Consider the following 20,182-nt stretch of genomic DNA (forward strand, 5'->3'; position numbering starts at 1 on the left):
ATTGTGATTTTTTAAACTATAACATGTAAATATAAAATAGATTAAACTATAAGGAGTAATGTTTTTGAAGTAACTTGAAATGTGATGCTATCTCAAAATATCCATATACCTTAGGAGTAAGGCTTATATGTTGGATAATTGATTAATTTCTTGATTCATTTTTCCTTGTCAATATAACTGGTAGCTTGTACTTGATGCTTAATAAATCAAGATGATTGTTAATTGGTACCGGAAAAAAATATTCTTTGATAGTTTTGAGGATTCTATAATACTTAAATAAGTATATTTTAAAGGAAAATACGATGATATTTCATAGAGAAAAGCTTTGAAAAATACATATATATTAAAAATATTGAGAATGAAGAGATTGTGACCCTGACACCTAAAGGATTAACGAGGTATTTATAGTTAACAAATATATATATTTTTTTATATGAAAAGAAGGGGATGGAGTGTTATTTTGCCCTAATAACATTTAATGAGTAATAAATATTTCACACATATCATTAATAAAGAATAAATATCTTTTATATATCATTAATATTGATAAAAATATGATATCTTCTTAAAAAAAAAAAAAAAAACTTTTTACATCTAATAATGTTGAAAGATAAACATTTTTTACCTTAATATTTTATTTTAAGAATAATAAAAATAAATAGATGGAGTTTTTCTACTCAATAATAAACCTAAAAACAAATTATCAGTTATTTATCATTTATCTTTTAAGTCACTGCACGTAGCCTTTGCTAAATCTCTTAGAACTTTTCCTCTTTTGGGGAGATTATTGCAAGGCTTCTGCTGAGGCCCAACACTACTAATGTTCGCTCAAAATCTTTCCTGCGATGCTCTCTTTTCCCAGCTATTCAACAAACTGGGCTGTCGTTGGAGGGCAAATTAATATTTGTATTATACTAAAATTAAGGGGTGTGGGTGTGTATATATATGTGTGTGTGTGTGTGTATTTTATTGAATTTAAAAAAAAAAATTGATTGCAACGAGAAGTTGATTCTTGATTGTGATATTAATTTCTCTCTTTCTAATAGATAAAAAAACTTTAATATTTCATTTAAAAAAACATAAAAATGAAAATTATTTCATTTGCACAAAAAAAAAAAGAAGAGAAAGGGCCAATATTCAGTATAGAAATGCCATGGGACCTGCGAGATCAACAGGCCCAATAACGAGTTGGGTCAGTATTTATTTCTCTCCTCTCTAATCCTCGGGCTCAGAAATGAATCAGCATCACCTTCCAAACTCTTTTTTTTTTTAATTATCATATATATCCAAACAAATTTATATATATTTTAACTAATTCTTTAACGTTTTTTAATGATGATATAAATCTTTAATAACCCTAAAATTTATAATATTATGATAATTTTTAAAAAATCACATTTTTTTATTTTTGGTTGTTTTTGAGCTTATCAATGACAAGCCACATGCATTTTGAATTTTTCCATCCGTCCAGGTCGCCGCCACAAACGAGATGGAGACATATCTCCGGGCGGGCCTGCAAATTAATTTAGGCACACGGCAGAGGGTATTGGTAACTAACCAAACCATGGAGTCTGGTACTTGTCAACATAAATGCCAAAACCCTCCTGATTCGCGAAATGTCACAAAGATTTTCTTTTTTCCGAGCTTGAAATAGTCATGCTAGGTTGTCATTTTAACATCAATTTGCGTTGCTGAGACAAGGTTTTCATGGCCTTCACGCAAGCCTATACATGAGAGATTACTCGCCATTGCAATCCAAAGCTCGAATTCAAGCACCTAATAATGATAATAATGAGCTTGGATTCACAGTTCTTCGACACTTACAGAAAGGAAGGTGCTGTCACAAGTTCAGACCATTAATTTTAAACAGAGTCTACATTTTGAGGTGGAGAAGAAAGGGCATGCAAGTCCTCACAAATCATCAAATCCTTTTCAGCTGAGGCTCTTACAAACACTTTTCCTCTTGCTCGTTCTCTCTTTTTCAAATTCAAACTTCAAATTTACGTCAACGCTAAATTATCTTCACCGTGTGTCAGTTGAAAGGCAGAGAGAGAGAGAGAGAGAGAGAGAGGCTGAGCGTCTTTAACCAAATCTGGAGGAAGAAAGAGCACAAGTCTTCGTCGATTTTTCCATTAATGCACACACAAATCCAGGTTAATGCAAACCAATAACTATTCAATCACCATGTTACCTTACATTTATACACGCACGCACGTGCAGATGTTTGTGTGCACGCTTGTCTTATGCTACGTGCCTGTTCAATATTTAAGGTTTTATTTTTTAATGTTAGCCGTGAGTTTTTGTTTTTCCCATCAGGAGATTCATGTGACTAATTTAGATTTATACTATATAATATATATATAAAGCTAGTTCTCTCTCGTTGCATGTCAATTATACAGTTGTTGTTATTGAAACTTATTTTAATAAAAGTAAATGCTGAGTATAGTGTATAATTGATAGGCTGAACTTGTCTGTATGTTGTAGCCATGATTTGATGAGGAGTACCCGTGTGTTTGTGTATAAAAAAATAAAAATAAAAAAAACTTTTGTAAGGGCAATAACTTTTTGCTGGGGTCAATTTTCTTGTATATGTAAAAAATGAAAAAAAAAACTATAAAATTGGTTTGAAATCAAATTATTGAGGAGATGGACTCATGTGAATGATTAATTTGATGAGTTTAAAAATAAAATAAAAATACATAAATTTGAAATCAATCCTTGACGGCACGTGACAATGAGTGAAGTCGGCCGTGTGGTTTGAAACGATTTAATTTTCTTATTCTCGTCGAATTGAGTTGGACTGTAAGCTGATCACCTACCCCCTCCAAAACACCAATATAACTTTAAAGAGACGCATGCTCTCATGCACTGTTGCTTAAAAATTATATATAATTGGTAATACTAGATTTTGTTTTGTCTTCTATTTTCAATGAGATCTTAAATAAGATATCCATCCCAACCGATATGTTTTTTTTTTTTTAAATTGTGGTTATTTTTAAATCTGTAATATTAGTAATTAATATAAGAATACATTCACTTACCTTTCAGGTATATTTTTTAATTTTTTTCTTACCATGATTACTTTTAAATCTATATAACAATGATAATTTAATTATGAAATGTTATAAAACCTAATTTAATATGCTCACAAATGTGCTCAATCCATTTGTTAATCCGAATGGAATGGCACGATGAAGAACTCATGAAACCTCTTTTTTATTTTGAAAGTTATTTCTAATTATTCACGTATCATATTAAAATCTTATGATATTTATTTTTAAATTTAATTTTTTAAAAAAGCTATTGTACCACACAACTTTTCTTGCATGCCTTTCAATTAAATTTGTTAAACTGAAAATGTGGTTGTGGTTATTTTTTAAAGTGTTTTTTTATTTTGAAATACTTTAAAATGATAATTTTTTTTTATTTTTAAGATTAGTATATCAAAACAATTCAAAACATGTAAAAAAATTTTAATTTTTAGCAAAATTTTTTTTTTTTTTTGAAAACACCAATACAACCATATTTCCAATCACTATTTATATTTCATGATAATTTTGTTGATGACACGTCTATAGATTTGAGTTAAACGCATGTCTACACTTTAAGACCGGAGAATAATACAACTAAAGTTGTAAAAATATGTAGTTTTGTTCAACAAGAGTATAATAAAATCTTAAAAAAATAGGTTTAAATACCCTAAATATTTGCAAATAACCAGGAAACAACCAATGAAAATAATAAAACTAGAATCTAAAATTAACAAGGAAAAAAATTCTAAAATATGATGCAAAATTTCGAATGCAATTTTGAGAAAATCTACCTGAAAGGATTTATATCAAAAATCTACTTGTAAAAAATTAAAGCTATATCCAATAATCATATAAAACATTATATTGTTTCGAGGCACTTTTTGAATTGCACATCGAACTTTTATGACTTTTGAATTGTTTCAATTGATTATCTCATTGTTTCTCGGGACTCTAAAAAGTCTAAAATCCCAAATATTAATTCTCTTTTTTGAACGAACATACATATTTTATGATATTAAAAAATTTTAAAAAAATTATTTGCTTCGAATTTTTTATTTTATTTTCATATCTGATATTAAAAATAAATTTTAAAAAATAAAATAAAATATTAAATTACGTAATTCTCTTTAACTACTAAAATAAAATAAAATATGTACACCGCATCCCCATTCCCCACCAACTGTGCACGTGATGTACCAAATATAAAATTATAAATTACTTCGTTTGATGAAAGAAATAGCTATTTCATTCGCGTGGTTTGGCTGTGTATCCAATAAATTCTTTAGAAAAAAATAATCGTACAAGTTTTTTTAATGTATTTTAAATATAAAAAATATTTATCATTTATAAATTAATATATATATATTTAATTAAATAAATTAAAAATTATTCATATCAATAAATATAAAAATATCTTTAATAATAACTAAACACTAGATTTGAAAAATCCAAAGATAAATATAGATTTTAATATTTGATGTTGCAATACCGGTCGTGTGTCCGGTTGTGTTTAATAATTTTTTTATAATAAATTTTTTATTTAATTAAATGATTATTCATGCCAATAAAATGTAAAAAAAAAAACAAAAAACATTACATGTGAATGAAGACTGAACTAGAAAAAATCTAAAGATAAACATAATATCGAGATATTTGATATTACAATATAAGTTATTCATGTTAAATTAATTCAAATTAACATAAACTAAAAAACGAACATAAAAAAAGAGAGCTGCAATTATTATTAATCTGTTTATTTTAAAGTGCTTAAATTAACCTAAATATAAAAAGATTATATATATATATATATGTGTGCACGCGCGCATGTTAAACTGAAAATATTATTTTACTTTAGTAAATAAAATAATTTAATAAAAGTAGATGTATTCTTTAACAATATACCCAGTAATGTTTAATAACTATATTTTTTCAAAATGTATTTTCTATTTAATTAATGAAGATAGAAACAAACAACGTGCACGTGAAAATTGTTTGAATCTCCATTTAAAGTTTTTTAACATGCATGTTATGTAAAATTGCCTGACTTTTGTTTTTGAACTAGTTCACGTACTATTCCTGGTAAACATAAAAAATAGATAAAAATATAAATATTTTACACCAATTATCTTTGTTATGTTATATATTTTTATTTGTTTTTTTTTTTAAGTTTAATTCTTGTTACTTGTAACAAATAATTTTATCTTTATAAATATATTATGCAAATATAACTCATTTATATAAAATATACGATGAAAAAAGTCACATACAATTTGAAGTATTATGAAGTTGAAAAAAGTTATAAAAAGTGATTTACTATTTTAAAAAGATAATTATTTAAATAGAAAAGATTAATATAAAAGATGACACAATGTAATGGGCTTAGTAAGCCACGCCCATGCACTCGGCCAATTATAAAAAACCCTAGCCAAATAATAGATAATTAATACTTCAAAAATCAAATTGAACCAAATAATAGATAATTAATACTTCAAAAATAAAATTAAATTTTTCCATGCCAACATATAAATGGGGCATGTTTTATTTATTTTTAATTAAAGTTGGTCTTCTTTATTTAATTTCTATTTTTATTACAATTAAATTTCTATTTCATAGATCGATGTTTAATTCATTGTCATGACTTATTTTTTACCCTAAAGTTTTCCCATTCATTCTAAAAAATAATTTTTTTTTTGTTTTTTTATTTAAATTTAGTCAATTCCTATCATTTTGTAGTTTTATTTTATTTTATTTTGTGTGACGAGATAGATAAATAAAAAGAAAAAAAATGAAAATAAAAATTTAGAGAGCCAGAGCGAGATGAGAGAAAAGAAAGAAAAAAAAAACTAAGATGATAAAAAACTAAATAATATAACAAAAGAGAAGAAGAGAACAGAAAAAAACCAAAGAGAATCATCATTTATATAAACGCAAACAATGGCTTTCAGATCCATTTTGAATATAATTAAAGAAGATGAGGCCAAGTCTAATTACTTATAACCATTATTTATATTTATAATACAAATTCTCCTTAAATTTCATTTAATTTTGAATTAAAAAATATATGATTGCACACAAGGCTTACATCGACGGTCAATATCATTCTTATGTAAAATCACAAATTAATTTATTTTAAAATCATAAAATACTTTTTTAAATATTTTCACCTCAAACTTATGAATATGTTCCCTATTTAGCATTAGTTTATAAATTTTCAGATTACAAGTCTACTTTATGCCTTTTATGTTCACCATGTAATATTTTCCAGATTCCACCATCTATTTATACCGGATTTAACCTAGGCTATTTTGAATTTTATTAAATCATAAACCACTACTTTTCTTTCCTCGTTCATTACTTTTCTTTATTTCTTTATTTGTGTTTCTGTATTTTTTATTTTTTTGATTATTTTCATATTTTTATTTTTTAATATTATCACACAAACATTTTATTTTAATTCATCATTTCCATAATTTTAATATTCACTTTCCTCATTTAATATAATATTTTCTTTATCAATATCATGGATTCTTATCCCAGGGTTAATTTACACTTTAATTCAGGATTATAAGGCGAGATTACATGTCTTTATGAGAATGGACTCCAGAAATTGATCGGTGTAATGTTTTCTATTGATCAATAAAAAGGTAATGCTGAATTGGACTGGGGCTAGAGCCTTAATCACAAGTATATTGTCTTGTTGAATCACGTAGACAACCCCCATGTTACATGTAACAAATTCTTGTAGGAAAATCCAAATTTCATTCCTCCGTGAACTTGAATGCTTAATTAAATTCTAGATAATTTGGTTGATTGCACAATACTTTATTGGTAAAAGTAGAACTTCAAAACGAAAACACATAAAATTCTAATTTTTTTTCTTATGAGAGATGCATGAAAGCTATGATGTTCGGTAGTTTTGGAAGTATGGTTATTGTTATTTTTTTAAAATGTTTTTTATTTATAAATATATTAAAATAATATTTTTTTTTAAAAAAATTAATTTGAAATTTGTGCATCAAAATAATCTAAAATTATAAAAATATTAATTTAAAATGAAGAAAAATATATATTTTTTTTTAAAATTTTTAAAAAACATTTTTAAAATACAAAAATAAACATAATAACGTTTGGTTTTTCTGCTGTGTTTGTGCATATATATTATGTTAGACGAGTTATCCATTTTGAAGCACCATTACTATTTATACGGGCAATATTTGAACATAAATCACGAGCATATATATAATTTGGACGAGAGATCTACACACAAAATATATAATATTCGAGCCATTGTTTATATAATGGGGGAACAACTAAAATGGATTTTTTTTTTTTGCAATACCAATCAAATTAAGTTGATGGCTAACAATATCCCAAAAAATTATAAGCCATGATTGCACCATTAATATATACCTCGAGCTTAGAATCTTTGCAAAGCATGGAAACACAAACCATCCTTGGTCAATAATTTGATGCAACAAAAACAAGAAATATTGACCCACATGACCTTAATTTGTACTTGGAGTACAATGATTCAGGATTAGCAAGGTAATCAACTTTCCCTCTCTTCGCGCTTTAAAGCATCAACTTGCTCTTTATTACGGCCATGTTACTAACCCAACATTTTGTGCACTCCATACGCACATATGCGCGCGCGCGCGAGTATCCACGCACGGGGGGGGCTTCCACACGCTTCGCGTGACATTTTATACTCCTTGTCGTTTTTCTTAAAAAATTCGCATCGACCAACAAACCCTTTGACTTGCAGCCAAAGGTAGAGAGAGAGAGACAGTGGGAGAAAGATTTTCCCGCCTTCACATGCAAAATTCGCCTTTTTATTTATTTGACTCTCTCTCTCCCTCTCAAACTTAATGAAAAGAATATTCAATAGATAAATTATTACAGTGGGGTTTATTTTATTTTATTTTATTTTATTGACTACCGGGAAGGAAGCTCTCGACCCGGTGCGAGACTTCCCATGGGTCATGATAATTAAAACCACCAATGGATAAGGTAGTAAATAAAGTATTTATTATACACTAATTGCTTGTGAATGGAATTTGATTGTTTATATATATATATATATATATATATATATATATATATATATATATATTATCAATTAAGTAAGACTTAGTTGCACAGTGATAGAGTAAGTGCAGAACGTGATAGCCCTTTGCTTAAAAATAATATATTTTTTAATTTTTAATATTAATATATAAAATTAATTTAAAAAACATATAAAAAAATGTTTTGAAACAAGAAAGAATTTCAAAAAATATTTTATCTGATGGTGTGATAAATGTTATTTTTTAAAGTGTATTTTGCTTCAAAATATATTAAAATAATATATATTTTTTAAAAATTTATTTTTAATATCAATAAATTAAAATAATTAAAAAGCTAAAATTTAATTTAAAACTAAAAAAATAAAAATATAATTGACTCGAAATACTAAACAACAATAGCAAAGTATATTTTACAAAATTTGTTTTTTTTTTTTAATGGGAGCTTCAGATTACGCGAGACAAGGATGAGTGAAGAGGAATTCGTGTCCTTTGACTCCTCCTCCGCTAGATTTCTCATATGCCGAGACAAATACAACTTTCTCACCCTATTGCCAGATTCAATCCTGGTCGTCCAACGTTTTATGTACTGTTTGATGACGTGGCAATGAAAGATACCTGACCGCCACCAGCAGCAGCAGCGATGCAGATGTGTGATTGCCCTTTTCTTAGGGTGGATTTGGGCCCATCCAAGGTCAAGGGCACCCTGTTTTATATTCCATGGTTCTTGTGGCTGTTCTTTCGTGACATTACTGCCCTTTATTTTTTTTCTTCTCCCCGCTTTCGTTTTATTTTTATTACTATTCCATATTAAAAGCAAAAACTACAGTTAGTTTCGAACTAAAATTTCAATTACATGGCGGTTTCGAACTAATATTGTTTTTTTACCGTCCATTGATGAAGGAGTGTTCTTAGCATTAAGAAAAATCTCAAGATCAATGGCTACACACTCTTAAGGGCATAGCTGTCAATGTGATGCAATGCGACGCCCGTTTTGGGCCCGGGCTTTTCCCAAAAACGAAGATCACCGCCTCACGCAAAAGCTAGGAAGACAAAAACGCCCCTCTCAGTCCAAAAGAGACAGACAACTCCAGTCCATCCAAAGCTAACTCATTCTCGTTGACTCAACCACCTTTTCCTTATAAACCCACAGTAACACACATTCATTTCAAAGCTGAATGTCAAAAATACCAGTCTGGCGCTTTGCCACGTGGCTTGCCCAAACTTGACCCCACATATTATCCTCTAGCTCAAAATCGCCAGGTGTAACCGTCAACCAAAAAACAACAACTGCACCCAACAGATCACCAAAACAGAAAAACAATTTTCAAATTCACTCGCTCAAAAACTCTCTCTCTCCCCCCCTCCCCTTCCTCCCTCTACGAAATAAAAAAAGAAAAGAAAATCAAATAAACAAGTGTCCTCACTCTCTCTCCCCCTACACTTTAGTTGCTTTCTCTTTCTCTTTGAAACTTGAAAAGAGAGATTCAATTTTCTCTCTCATTTTCTCTGAGTTTCTGAGCTTCCAAACAGAAAGTGGAGGAGAGACAGAGAGAGGAGACTATCAAATGTGATGGGAAGTGGACTCTCCACACTCTTCCCTTGCTTCAAACCGCCAAACAACAACCAACAGGACTTGATTTTCACTGCTTCTGAACCGTTAGATGAAACCCTAGGCCACTCATTCTGTTACGTCCGATCTTCTAACCGCTTTCTCTCTCCTACTCCCTCCGATCGCTTTGTCTCTCCTTCCCACTCTCTCCGTTTTTCGCCGGCCCGGCCCGTACCCGTACCCGAAACCGGCTTCAAGTCCATTTCCGGTGCTTCCGTTTCTGCTAACACCTCCACTCCTAGAACCGTCCTCCAACTTGACAATATTTACGACGATGCCATTGATGTTATTAATTCTTCGAACAATACTAGCGGCTTTGTTACTTATTCTGCTGGAGGTGCAAGGGCTAATAATACTGGCAGTATTGTGAATAATGTGAATGGATTTGAGAGCACGGCGTCGTTTAGCGCGTTGCCGTTACAGCCAGTGCCACGTGGAGGGGGAGGGTTTTTTTTGTCGGGTCCGATTGAGAGAGGCGCATTGTCGGGTCCGCTTGACCCGAATACGAGTGGAACAACCGATGGAAGTGGCGGGCGGGTGCATTTCTCGGCTCCACTTGGTGGCATTTATGTAAAAAACAAGAAGAGGAGGGGGAAGGGCATGTCGGGGTTTAAGAAGGCTATGTATCGGAATATTTCGGAGAAGAGCCGGCCGTGGGTTGTTCCGGTGTTGAATTTCGTGAACCGGAGGGAGAATTCGGGGACTGTTGAGGAGATGGAGGGGAGAGAAGAAGGGGATAACGTGCAGTGGGCGTTAGGGAAGGCAGGAGAGGATAGAGTGCACGTGGTTGTATCGGAGGAACACGGGTGGTTGTTTGTTGGGATTTATGATGGGTTTAACGGACCTGATGCGCCGGAGTTCTTGATGGGGAATCTTTATAGAGCTGTTTTTAATGAACTTCAAGGTTTGTTTTGGGAGGTTGTTGAAGAGGAGCCTCAAGAGACCATTCATGTGGAAGGAATTGAAAATAAAACAGACCCATTAGTGGAAAAGAGTGGTGCAAGTGACGTGAAGGGTCTAATTGTCAAAAGTGAATGCAACTTGGTGTCAAAAGCGGATCCATTAGAGGAAATTTATGTTAAAAAGGACGACGACGGCTTATCTTGTGGAATGGAATCTAATGCGGTAAATCAGGATAGAGTGAAGAGGGTTACGTTTCAACCAGAGGAGACGGAGGGGACAGCTAGTAACCGGAGGAGGAGGTTATGGGAGTTCCTAGCGGAGGATGATCTGGAAGATGGGCTTGATCTTTCCGGGTCTGATAGGTTTGCCTTTTCTGTTGATGATGCGATTAGTGTAGGTAATGCAGGGTCAGCTGTTAGCAGAAGGTGGTTACTGTTGTCAAAATTGAAACAAGGTTTGTCGAAACATAAGGAGAGGAAGTTGTTTCCGTGGAAGTTCGGATTGGAGGGAAAGGAGAAGGTGGAGGTGGAGAGTAGTAAAGTAGAGGAAAGGGTTTTGAAGAGGAAATGGAAGGCGGGACCTGTTGACCATGATTTGGTTTTGGGGGCATTGTCAAGGGCGTTAGAGGTGACTGAATTAGCGTACTTGGACATGACAGATAAGGTGTTGGATACCAATCCGGAGTTGGCATTGATGGGCTCGTGTTTGTTGGCTGTGTTGATGAGGGATGAAGATGTGTATGTGATGAATGTGGGTGATAGCAGGGCAATTGTTGCCCAGTATGAGCCACAAGAAGTTGGTTCTAGTGTGTATGAAAATGAACTGAGCACGGAGGCAATAATTGAAACGAGATTGACTGCATTGCAGCTATCTACTGATCACAGCACAAGCATTGAAGAAGTAAGTTTTCAATTCTGGTAAATCAACTTTACTTGGCTCATCTAGTTTTATTAATGGTTGTATGCTGTCTTTGATTACTGCCGACTACCTAGTTGTATATGATGTTGACTTTAAATTGGTAGAAATTCCATGGTGGGCTGGCTTTGTATGTTAACTAGTTAATAATCTTACTTTTTCCTTGAACAGTGGCGGGTGCTTAGAATCATTAGGATAATACTGGTATTGCTATTCATATATTTGCTTTGACTTTTACTATCATGTTGCGCAATAAGCTCCATGAAGTTATGTGCAAAGGTGTCTAGAATTTCAGTTTAAGAAATAGTTTCTTTAGATCCTTAAACTGATCTATGAGTAACATCTAGTCATCAGGGTGTTTGTTGAGTCTTTCAAATGCAGGACGGTATCCATATCCTACAACAGTTTCATGCATTTCTGTAGTTATTTGCTTTTTTCCTTCAGTATCTTAGTGATGCCAGTTCTCTACTTGGAATGTTATCTAAATGCCCAAGGTTAGATTCTGATACTTTGATGTGGCATGACTCTTCGGTTCCACATTCAATACCTTTTTGACTCTTTTCCTTCTAGTTTTGACAGTTTGGCATTATGACTTACAATCATAGATTGGAGGACATCTTTAGTTGTCTTTTCAAGCTAACCTCTTTCCTCGAGAACCTTGCACTAACCCTTAATGATGCCAAGAAACTATTTATCCTGTGATTTTTTAGCTCTCGATGTTGATACTTTAATTACTAGAACTTGGGATATTAAAGCATGATGCTAGGAGAATTTATTGCTCTTTTGACCTTGCTTGTTGTGTGACAAGTTGCGGACTGAATTTTTTTTCCCTTTTTTGTTTTACCATAGTTGTTTTAAAGTGTATGCTCTATTTTGACTTGTAGATTTTAGATGTTGTCAAAAATCTCATTCTTTAACATGCGGACATGATATTTAAACAATCGGAAATTTGGAAATTATATTCCGTAGTTCCTCTTATTTTACTGTTTGCTAAACAAAAGCATTTTGCATTTGAAACTTTTTTATCACAATTAAATTGTTAGAAAAAATCTGCCTCGCTTTGTTTCATGTTATGGAGTGGCATGCCACATATCCTCTCCTATTCATTGCACTTTCCCTGTTTGTTATTTCATATCTTCTTTTAGGATAGAAACAAGGGAGATGCATGGAAGCTTCCTTGTAAGTTTCATTTTCATAGCTGGCCAGTGTTTGGAATGTTGGATGCTTCCTTTGTCAATCTCAATTCAATTTGTTATTTTGTTTGCATTTCCTAGTATTTGGCAGTTTCTCAATGAACGTCAATCTTTGTTTGTTGCTTAAAATTAATTGCACCAGTATAATTTTTCCCTCCTCCAGTGGTTGTGTCCGGGTAGAAGATTTACTGCAAGGAGCAGCCTTGCCTTTGTAGACATTTGATTGGAACTTTCTTGGAAAGTCAAGTAGCAAACTGATTCTGTATCATGTGCTTATAGTTCTAGAGCATAGCCATATCTCAACAGGAGGTGACATAACACTTCCATCAAAGGTGCACAGTTAGCTATAAGCTCACCTTGCATAAATATAGAAGTTTGTTTCTTTAGTGACTGCTTGTGCTAGTCTAGTACAGTTGTGGCCTCCTTGCATTTTGGCAATCTGCTGCTTGCTAAACTAAAAGATATTATTCTTCTACGGTCCATCAAGTCGTGCTTAGGGCATATATGTTCAAGTGTGACGTAGGCTGTAATATATTAGTATATTTGTGTGATGGAATCATTTCCATTCGGTGCAAATGCTCATTACATTTTCTTGAGCAGTTTTTTGTGTTAGTTACAGGAATACATAACAATTTTTCCCATCAATTCAAATTATTGTCAAAACTTGTAAATACCTCAAATCTGTCTTCTCTGTCCTTTCAAGGCTGATAGAGTAATTAAGAAGAAATTCTTATGTTGTAATTTGATGGACATTAAAGAGACTTAGGAATTTGATGACATTAAAGAGCTTGAATTGACAGATAGGATATTCTGTTTTAGGGAACTTTTTTTTATGGTCTTCACCATGTATGGAGGCTGTTAGAGTGATGGCTTCTAATGATAGGTCCCAAGGTTTGTTTGCAACTTCAAAACTAGCTGGCAGGGACACATGTTTATGTCTGGAAGAGATACTTGTATGGAAATAGTTGATGCCTTTAACTTTGCATGAAAGTTTGAGAGCCTTGCTATTTAGCGTAGAGAATTAAGCATCTGAACTTGCTATGACTTTGCTGTTGTGGTTGAACCAGACAATTACTTTATCACTGTCTTGTTCTGGAATGATTGAAGTGTGTTGCAGTATTTTTTATAATTTTGTCTGGTAGCATGAAGATTTGCCACCTGTATAAATTTTCTGTGATGAGGAGTAGATATTCAAATTTCTGTTACACTCGGAAAAAAGAAAAAAAGGATCTGCTTCATCATGTGTAGCATCAATTGTAACTTTTTAATCTTTATCCTATTGCGAGTCTTGTTATTGATAGATGAAGTGGCTGATAAGTTTTCATCTTCGCTACTTATGCAGGAAGTCATTAGAATCAAGAATGAGCACCCAGACGATAACCAGTGTATTGTGAATGACAGGGTGAAAGGTCGTTTGAAGGTTACCAGAGCCTTTGGGGCTGGATTTCTGAAAAGGGTATGTGAAATAAGTTTTTAGACTCTGTTTCACTGAAAATATTTAATAGGAACATGTTTTCCTCCATTTTTCAGTGTGAAACAAATTATGAAAAATATTTTCCAGTTAACCCCTAAATAGTTACAATTTGGAGGAAAATATTTTAACCTTGTGAATGAGGGGAAAGTATTTTCTGTGACGCAATAACTCATGATATTCACCAATTTTCTGTGACACTATAACTCATGATATTCATCAACACCACCACAACCACCACCACCACCCACCCCACTATAATCTTCCACCACCACCACCACAACCACCATCAACATAACCATGGTCCCACCACCATCAGCCAACATCTTATTACTGATATAACTACTATTTAATCACCATCCCACCATAACTCTCTAACACCATTACCACCACCACCTCCACTATTGTTGCCACCGCCACCACAACCACCTTGTTATTAAATTAATTATCATTTCATCATTATTGTCATCATCACCATCAGTACAACAACTATCATCCTCTGACCACCACTATTATCATCAATATCATTAGTATTATAAATGCTATAATTGTAACCATCATTAACACTACCACAATAGCTATCAGCAACACTACCAGCTTCATTACAAACATTACAGTTTTTCTCATCTTATTACCCTTGATATATCCAAACAATGGAAAACAACTCATTTTTCAGGAAAATGTTTTCCATATGTTTTCCTCGGGAAAATAATTTTTTGCAAAACAACCGCGCCTTTAAATAGATATTTTTCTCAGTTGAGGATCTTGTGTTATTGATGCTTATTGACTTACATAACAATTTATGTTGGCACAGCCCAAGTTGAATGATGCCTTGCTGGAAATGTTCCGAAATGAGTATATTGGCACCGCACCATACATATCCTGCTCACCTTCTCTTCATCATCATCAACTGTGTCCAAGAGATCAGTTTTTAGTCCTCTCATCTGATGGATTATATCAGTATCTGACAAATCAGGAAGTGGTTTTTCATGTTGAGAGTTTCATGGAGAAGTTTCCTGAGGGAGACCCTGCACAGCACCTGATAGAGGAGCTTCTTTCTCGTGCAGCCAAGAAAGCTGGTACACCAAGTTATTTTTTCCTGCTATTCATAACAATTGCTTGATATCACATCCAGATTTACTTGTATATAATTGGAGAAACATTTCAGGTTCACAGAAAGCCTTGTAGAAAAATATAGGGTACCCAATGTCCTACCCACATAATTAAAAACTCATCTATATTAATAAGATGGGAGGTGATGTTGTGCTGTAATTTCTGCCACCCCACTTATGTGATTCTGCAAATTTATGTAGCAGATATTAGATCAACTCTACTTTTATCTAGGGACCAGCCTTTGCTCTTCATGCTTTCCTGTTCTGCCCTCTGAATCCTGGTTTTGATTTTTGCTTGCGATGTGATTTCAAATAATATTCTGCAACTTGGGTCTTCAAGGGGGAGTATGGTTCTCTCACTATTCTTGTTATGGTTCTTCCACTATTCGTGTTTTCTCTTTGTTTTTTTTCTTGTAACATATCAAAATGCCAAGTTTGTTAAGAGATGTGAACTATTTCTGGGGATTTTCTTTGAACATTATTTATTCATGTGGAATAAATAAGACTGGTACATTCTATTCTTCATGTTTATCATAGTTTAAGCTTTCTAGTTGATTCATGTACTGTATTTTCCAACTGTTTGAGCAGTGCTGATTTTCAACCTCCATGGACTGTCTGCAGGAATGGATTTCCATGAATTACTGGACATCCCGCAAGGGGATCGCCGAAAGTACCATGATGATGTTACCGTTATGGTAATATCACTTGAAGGAAGAATTTGGAAATCATCGGGGAAGTACCTTTAAAAGTCTTCGTGCATGGGACAGTGTTTCCATTGCTGATGACCTTCCTACACAATATGGGATGCAGTTCCACTTCTCAAGTCGATTTTTTGGTAAGCAGTGACCCATTTTTCATGGGTCATGGAAATTTTCTTGGGGTGGTATACAGTTAACAGGGGTGAAGTCCAAATGATATGGGCAAATATTAATGCCAGGTAGCTGTCTATAGCTCGTAGATGTCCAGAGGAAATGATGGGGGTTAGCAAATGCTCTAGGAATTGAAAAAAGAAAAGGAAGTTCCTATTCCTTCTGCGTTTAGACAGATGTTTGCTCAGGTGGAGGCTTTCTCCATTCCTAGTTGCCTTCATTTTTCTTTCTTTTCATTTCATATTTCTTCTTCTTTTAGAGCAAAAAGAAAGGGGGGAGATGCTTGTAATCTGGGTTGGGGGGGTATACTGAACTAGGAGAATGCCTAGTTAAAGGTGAGTTGTAATTTTGAAGGTGGATTTCTCCACTGCGGTTTAATAGAAAAAAGGAGCTATCTACACATTCCTCGTGTGGAATTTTTATCTTCTGCCTGTACAAACAAATTGTTGCAGAAGGCCATACTTCTCAGCGGCAACCGCCCCAAAGGGAACCGAAAGCTGCAATTACAGTATGAAATAAGGATGGATGTAGGGGATGAAGAAGTGAGGAGGTAGTTCTATTTCCGCGGCGCGGTCCTGTTTGGCATGAGGTTGGTTCATCACATGACTTCTGATTTGAGTCATTACATTTCATGTAAACTAGCTAGCATTCAAACAATGTTTGGTTAAGATTAAAAAGATTGTTAACCATCTTATGTTGGTCTCTGTTATAATTAAATTAAATTGAAGGCATCGCAATCCTCAGATTGTGCTTCAAAAAATTAGTTTTGATTCAATAATTGTGGTGCTTGCATGCGATGAAACGTAATTGCAATTCAATCTTCAAAAATAAAAACAATAATGATCGCAAACAAAAAGAGCACCTTGATCTATTTATTTAAACAATTAGGAAGTATTACCGAGTGCATTTGGCATGAATATAATTGCAGTTGCCTCCAAATAGCCATTAGCAAACACCATCGTATTTCTTACATCTCAATAACATTTTCCAACATCCAGAATAAATTGAAACCAAACAAGCACCCACAGAAGCATCATGACGGGGCATCCTATTTCTTCTGACGCAGTGCAGTAGAAATATTTTAACGCACCATCTGGGCTGTGCGGTTGCATTGCGGTTCATGCTGTGGCCGAAGACGGAATCCTTGATTGCACCCAAGTTACTAAATCCTCCCGTGTGGCCACGAAATGACCTGCTCTCTCTTCACTCTGCCTAAAAGGTGCTGCAAGTTTCCTCACATGGGAATCAAAGGAATTGGCTAAGCCTTGAGAGAACTTGTGAGTTCCTGAACCCGTGTGAGCTGAAAATAACTCCGGCAATTCCTCATTGCGCTGCACGAATTTGGTCAAGGTCCCCATCCACTCTTCAAGTGCAGTGTGAGCTGCACCCACAGACAGCGAGCGCACATCCAAACTCCACTCCTTTACAGTCTTGTGGTGTAAATCTGGGTATAATCCGTAAAGGGTTCCCAGATAGAGCAGCTCATGTGCTCTCCCATGGAGATCTCTCTTCCTACATATATCTATTAAGCAATTACAAAAGGGTCTTCTTGTTTCCACCGTGGCGTCGCTGACAACAGCCCTAAACTCTTCTTTCAGGGTCTCAAAGCTAGTTTCTTCTTCTTCAATCAATCTCACAAGGGCAACCAACCTTGGATTAGCTTGCTTCAAACAAGCCAGGACCTTAGCAACATCTTCACTCTCATCACATAACGATGCAACAGAGAGCAGGCAACCACAAAACCTATCGTCAAGCTTAACCCCTCCATCAATCGCAACATTAAAAACTTTAACCAAATCATCAATTCTTCTTGCCTTCCCTAAGCACTGAACCAGACAAGTGCAACCCATTATATTAAGCCCGATACCCAACTTCGACATCTCTTCAAACAATTCCATTGATTTATCAGCATTCCCTCCACTGCCATATATATTTAGCATAGCAGTGAAAGTCCAACTATCTGGCCTGCATTTCTCTGATCTCTTCATATCCTCAAACAACATCTCGGCCTCCTCAACGAGGCCAAGATCTGCGCACATGTTCAACAACGTATTGTATAAAATGAAATCCATTGGCCAGTTATTTGACCTCATTCGTTCCCATAAATCCATGGCATCCTTGGCCCACCTAGCCTTACCATAAATCTTAGCTAGTGCAGTTAATGTTTTCTCACTCGGGGTTAGCCCTGAGTCCACCATCTCCTCAAATAAACTTCTGGCCAAGCCAGGCTTCCCTGCCTTGCCCATTGCCTCCAACAATGTATTATACACAACCAAATTAGGCTGCACGCCAAGAGACTTCATTTCTTGCAAAACATACCTAATGCCATCATAATCTCCAGCCTCACCAAACATCTTTGCCAATACAGAGAATGTTATAGGGTCGGGTTTCCACCCACTAGCTACCCCTCTCTCATACAAACTTAAAACCTCTTCAACCTTGCCTAATTTAGCATAAACATCTAAAATAGCAGAATATGTGACCTCATCAGGCATTAATCCAGTTTTATACATTCTTTCAAACCACTCCACAGCCTTATCAAACCTACTGCATTTTTTAGCACAAGTAATAATAGTTGAATAAGTAATGTTATCAAGCTGAATCTCATTGCTTACCATCTCATTAGCAAGCTCCTCAATGATATCAAACTGCAACCCGTACCTCAAAGACTTCATTGTGACATTGTAGAATATGGTTTCCATGGGAAATACATTCTGGGTCTTGATCCAGTTGAAGAAAAGATGAGTCTTTTGCCATGGCCTCAAGCTATTGAGTATCAAGAGAGCATTTTCTCTAGTTGGCGGGTATGGGATCGTCTCAAGAACAGACTCAAACTCATCCTCACCAGAACCACAATCATTCAGCTTCTTCGCAAAGAGTTTCAACTCTCTAACTTGAGGATTGTAAGAGTAAAGAGACTTCTTTTGCCTTTGAAGTGAAAGCACTGACCTTTTTGGTCTGGTGGGGTTGACCCATGTGGACTTGGGTTTTGACAAGAGTTGAGCTTTATGGTCTTTGGTGGAGAGAGTGGTTGCGGAGAGAGGCTTGAGCTGGTCAGATAAAGAAGGGTTTTTGGGACTGGGTGATTCTGACATATTTTGTGGTGGTTTTGTAGAGGATGATGTTTCTGAGGCGGAAGAGTTGCAAGAAATGGCGAGTCTTTTCTTGGTGGGGTTATGCCTGATTGGTGAAGTGAAGAAAATGGGTCTCTTTGTATCTGATTTTGGTATTGTAAAATGGACATCGAGAGCTGTAGAAAGACTGGCAGCCATTACTCAGGCGCAGTGAGCACTCCCTGGTTGAAGAAAATATCTATCAGTTTACTTGGAGCGGGAGATGTTTATGCCCTGCCCCTCTCGATATTTTTGGACACCTTATCTTAATCTACATGGATGCTGAAGAGGAGAGAAGCCCTATATAATCAAGTTGAGGGGTAAAAAAGTAAAAAAAAAAAAATTGGTTATAGATCCACCTATAAGGTGGAGAGCCTTAACCGGATGTGTGGTAACAGGGAAGCTCGAAAGCTGTTCCCATCCCTGTCAGGGGAGATGCCAACCATCTCTCCTTTCTACGAACACGGTTTTCTCTCTTAGAGAAGGCATTAAAAACGAGGGAAAATATTGTCAACTGAACGATGTGGGATTTCCAAGATGTGGGCTAGCCTTGGCTTTGGTTGAAATATTGTTTTAGTGCAAAATTTGGAAGAAATCAAAACTGCTGCCTCGAGTATGAAAGATTATGGAGGTGGAGGAACATGTATCTTGGGTTCAGACACAAAACTCTTGGATATATTTGGTTAAACTCTTCTTTCCACCGGTCAAGAGATTAATTTATGCACGTCTGAGAGAGCTTGCTTTTATTATTATATTATGTTAAGTGGGGAAAAAAATCAGTTTTGGGTCGTCCTAATCAAATCCATCGTCCTCTGTCTCGGTGAGCTATTCCTCAGAGAGACACAAGTATGCACCAAGTGATGGTAAGGGCGGCAAACATTACTTGCGAGTTTGGGACT

The 20,182-nt window shown here is 34.5% G+C and overlaps 2 protein-coding genes and 1 non-coding gene across 4 annotated transcripts; 1 reads left to right on the top strand and 2 right to left on the bottom strand.

Annotated features, from left to right (window-relative positions):
- The first annotated feature begins 9,376 nt into the window (after positions 1 to 9,376).
- On the top strand, positions 9,377 to 16,901 carry LOC118051755 (protein phosphatase 2C 29). 2 transcript variants are annotated; one of them, XM_035062477.2, is made up of 4 exons: positions 9,396 to 11,510; positions 14,061 to 14,174; positions 15,004 to 15,268; positions 15,923 to 16,901. In XM_035062477.2, exons 1-4 carry the CDS (start codon positions 9,669 to 9,671, stop codon positions 16,045 to 16,047), a joined length of 2,346 nt encoding a protein of 781 aa, XP_034918368.1. In that variant the 5' UTR covers positions 9,396 to 9,668; the 3' UTR covers positions 16,048 to 16,901. The 2 variants fall into 2 exon arrangements, 1 of the variants encoding a protein (XP_034918368.1); XR_004688084.2 differs by lacking the exon at positions 15,923 to 16,901 and having other exon boundaries at positions 9,377 to 11,527; positions 15,004 to 15,143.
- Positions 16,902 to 17,010: 109 nt separating this feature from the next.
- On the bottom strand, positions 17,011 to 19,573 carry LOC118051756 (pentatricopeptide repeat-containing protein At5g46580, chloroplastic). The gene has a single exon (XM_035062478.2). The coding sequence runs from the start codon at positions 19,440 to 19,442 to the stop codon at positions 17,289 to 17,291; it is 2,154 nt and encodes a 717-aa protein (XP_034918369.1). The 5' UTR covers positions 19,443 to 19,573; the 3' UTR covers positions 17,011 to 17,288.
- Positions 19,574 to 19,618: 45 nt separating this feature from the next.
- LOC118051781 (U6atac minor spliceosomal RNA) lies at positions 19,619 to 19,748 on the bottom strand. Its single transcript, XR_004688095.1, has one exon. It is a non-coding gene; the product is annotated as a U6atac minor spliceosomal RNA (small nuclear RNA).
- Positions 19,749 to 20,182: the final 434 nt, after the last annotated feature.

The sequence above is a fragment of the Populus alba genome, chromosome 3, assembly GCF_005239225.2.
Source record: "Populus alba chromosome 3, ASM523922v2, whole genome shotgun sequence".
Taxonomy (NCBI): domain Eukaryota; kingdom Viridiplantae; phylum Streptophyta; class Magnoliopsida; order Malpighiales; family Salicaceae; genus Populus; species Populus alba.

What these genes read in the sequence shown, in the direction of transcription:
- LOC118051755 (XM_035062477.2), top strand. Translation starts at nt 9,669, where the DNA reads ATGGGAAGTGGACTCTCCACACTCTTCCCTTGCTTCAAACCGCCAAAC. An exon ending in ACAGCACAAGCATTGAAGAA is followed by an intron (nt 11,511 to 14,060) that starts GTAAGTTTTCAA and finishes CTACTTATGCAG; the next exon opens with GAAGTCATTAGAATCAAGAA. An exon ending in TCGTGCAGCCAAGAAAGCTG is followed by an intron (nt 15,269 to 15,922) that starts GTACACCAAGTT and finishes GACTGTCTGCAG; the next exon opens with GAATGGATTTCCATGAATTA.
- LOC118051756 (XM_035062478.2), bottom strand. Translation starts at nt 19,442, where the DNA reads ATGGCTGCCAGTCTTTCTACAGCTCTCGATGTCCATTTTACAATACCA.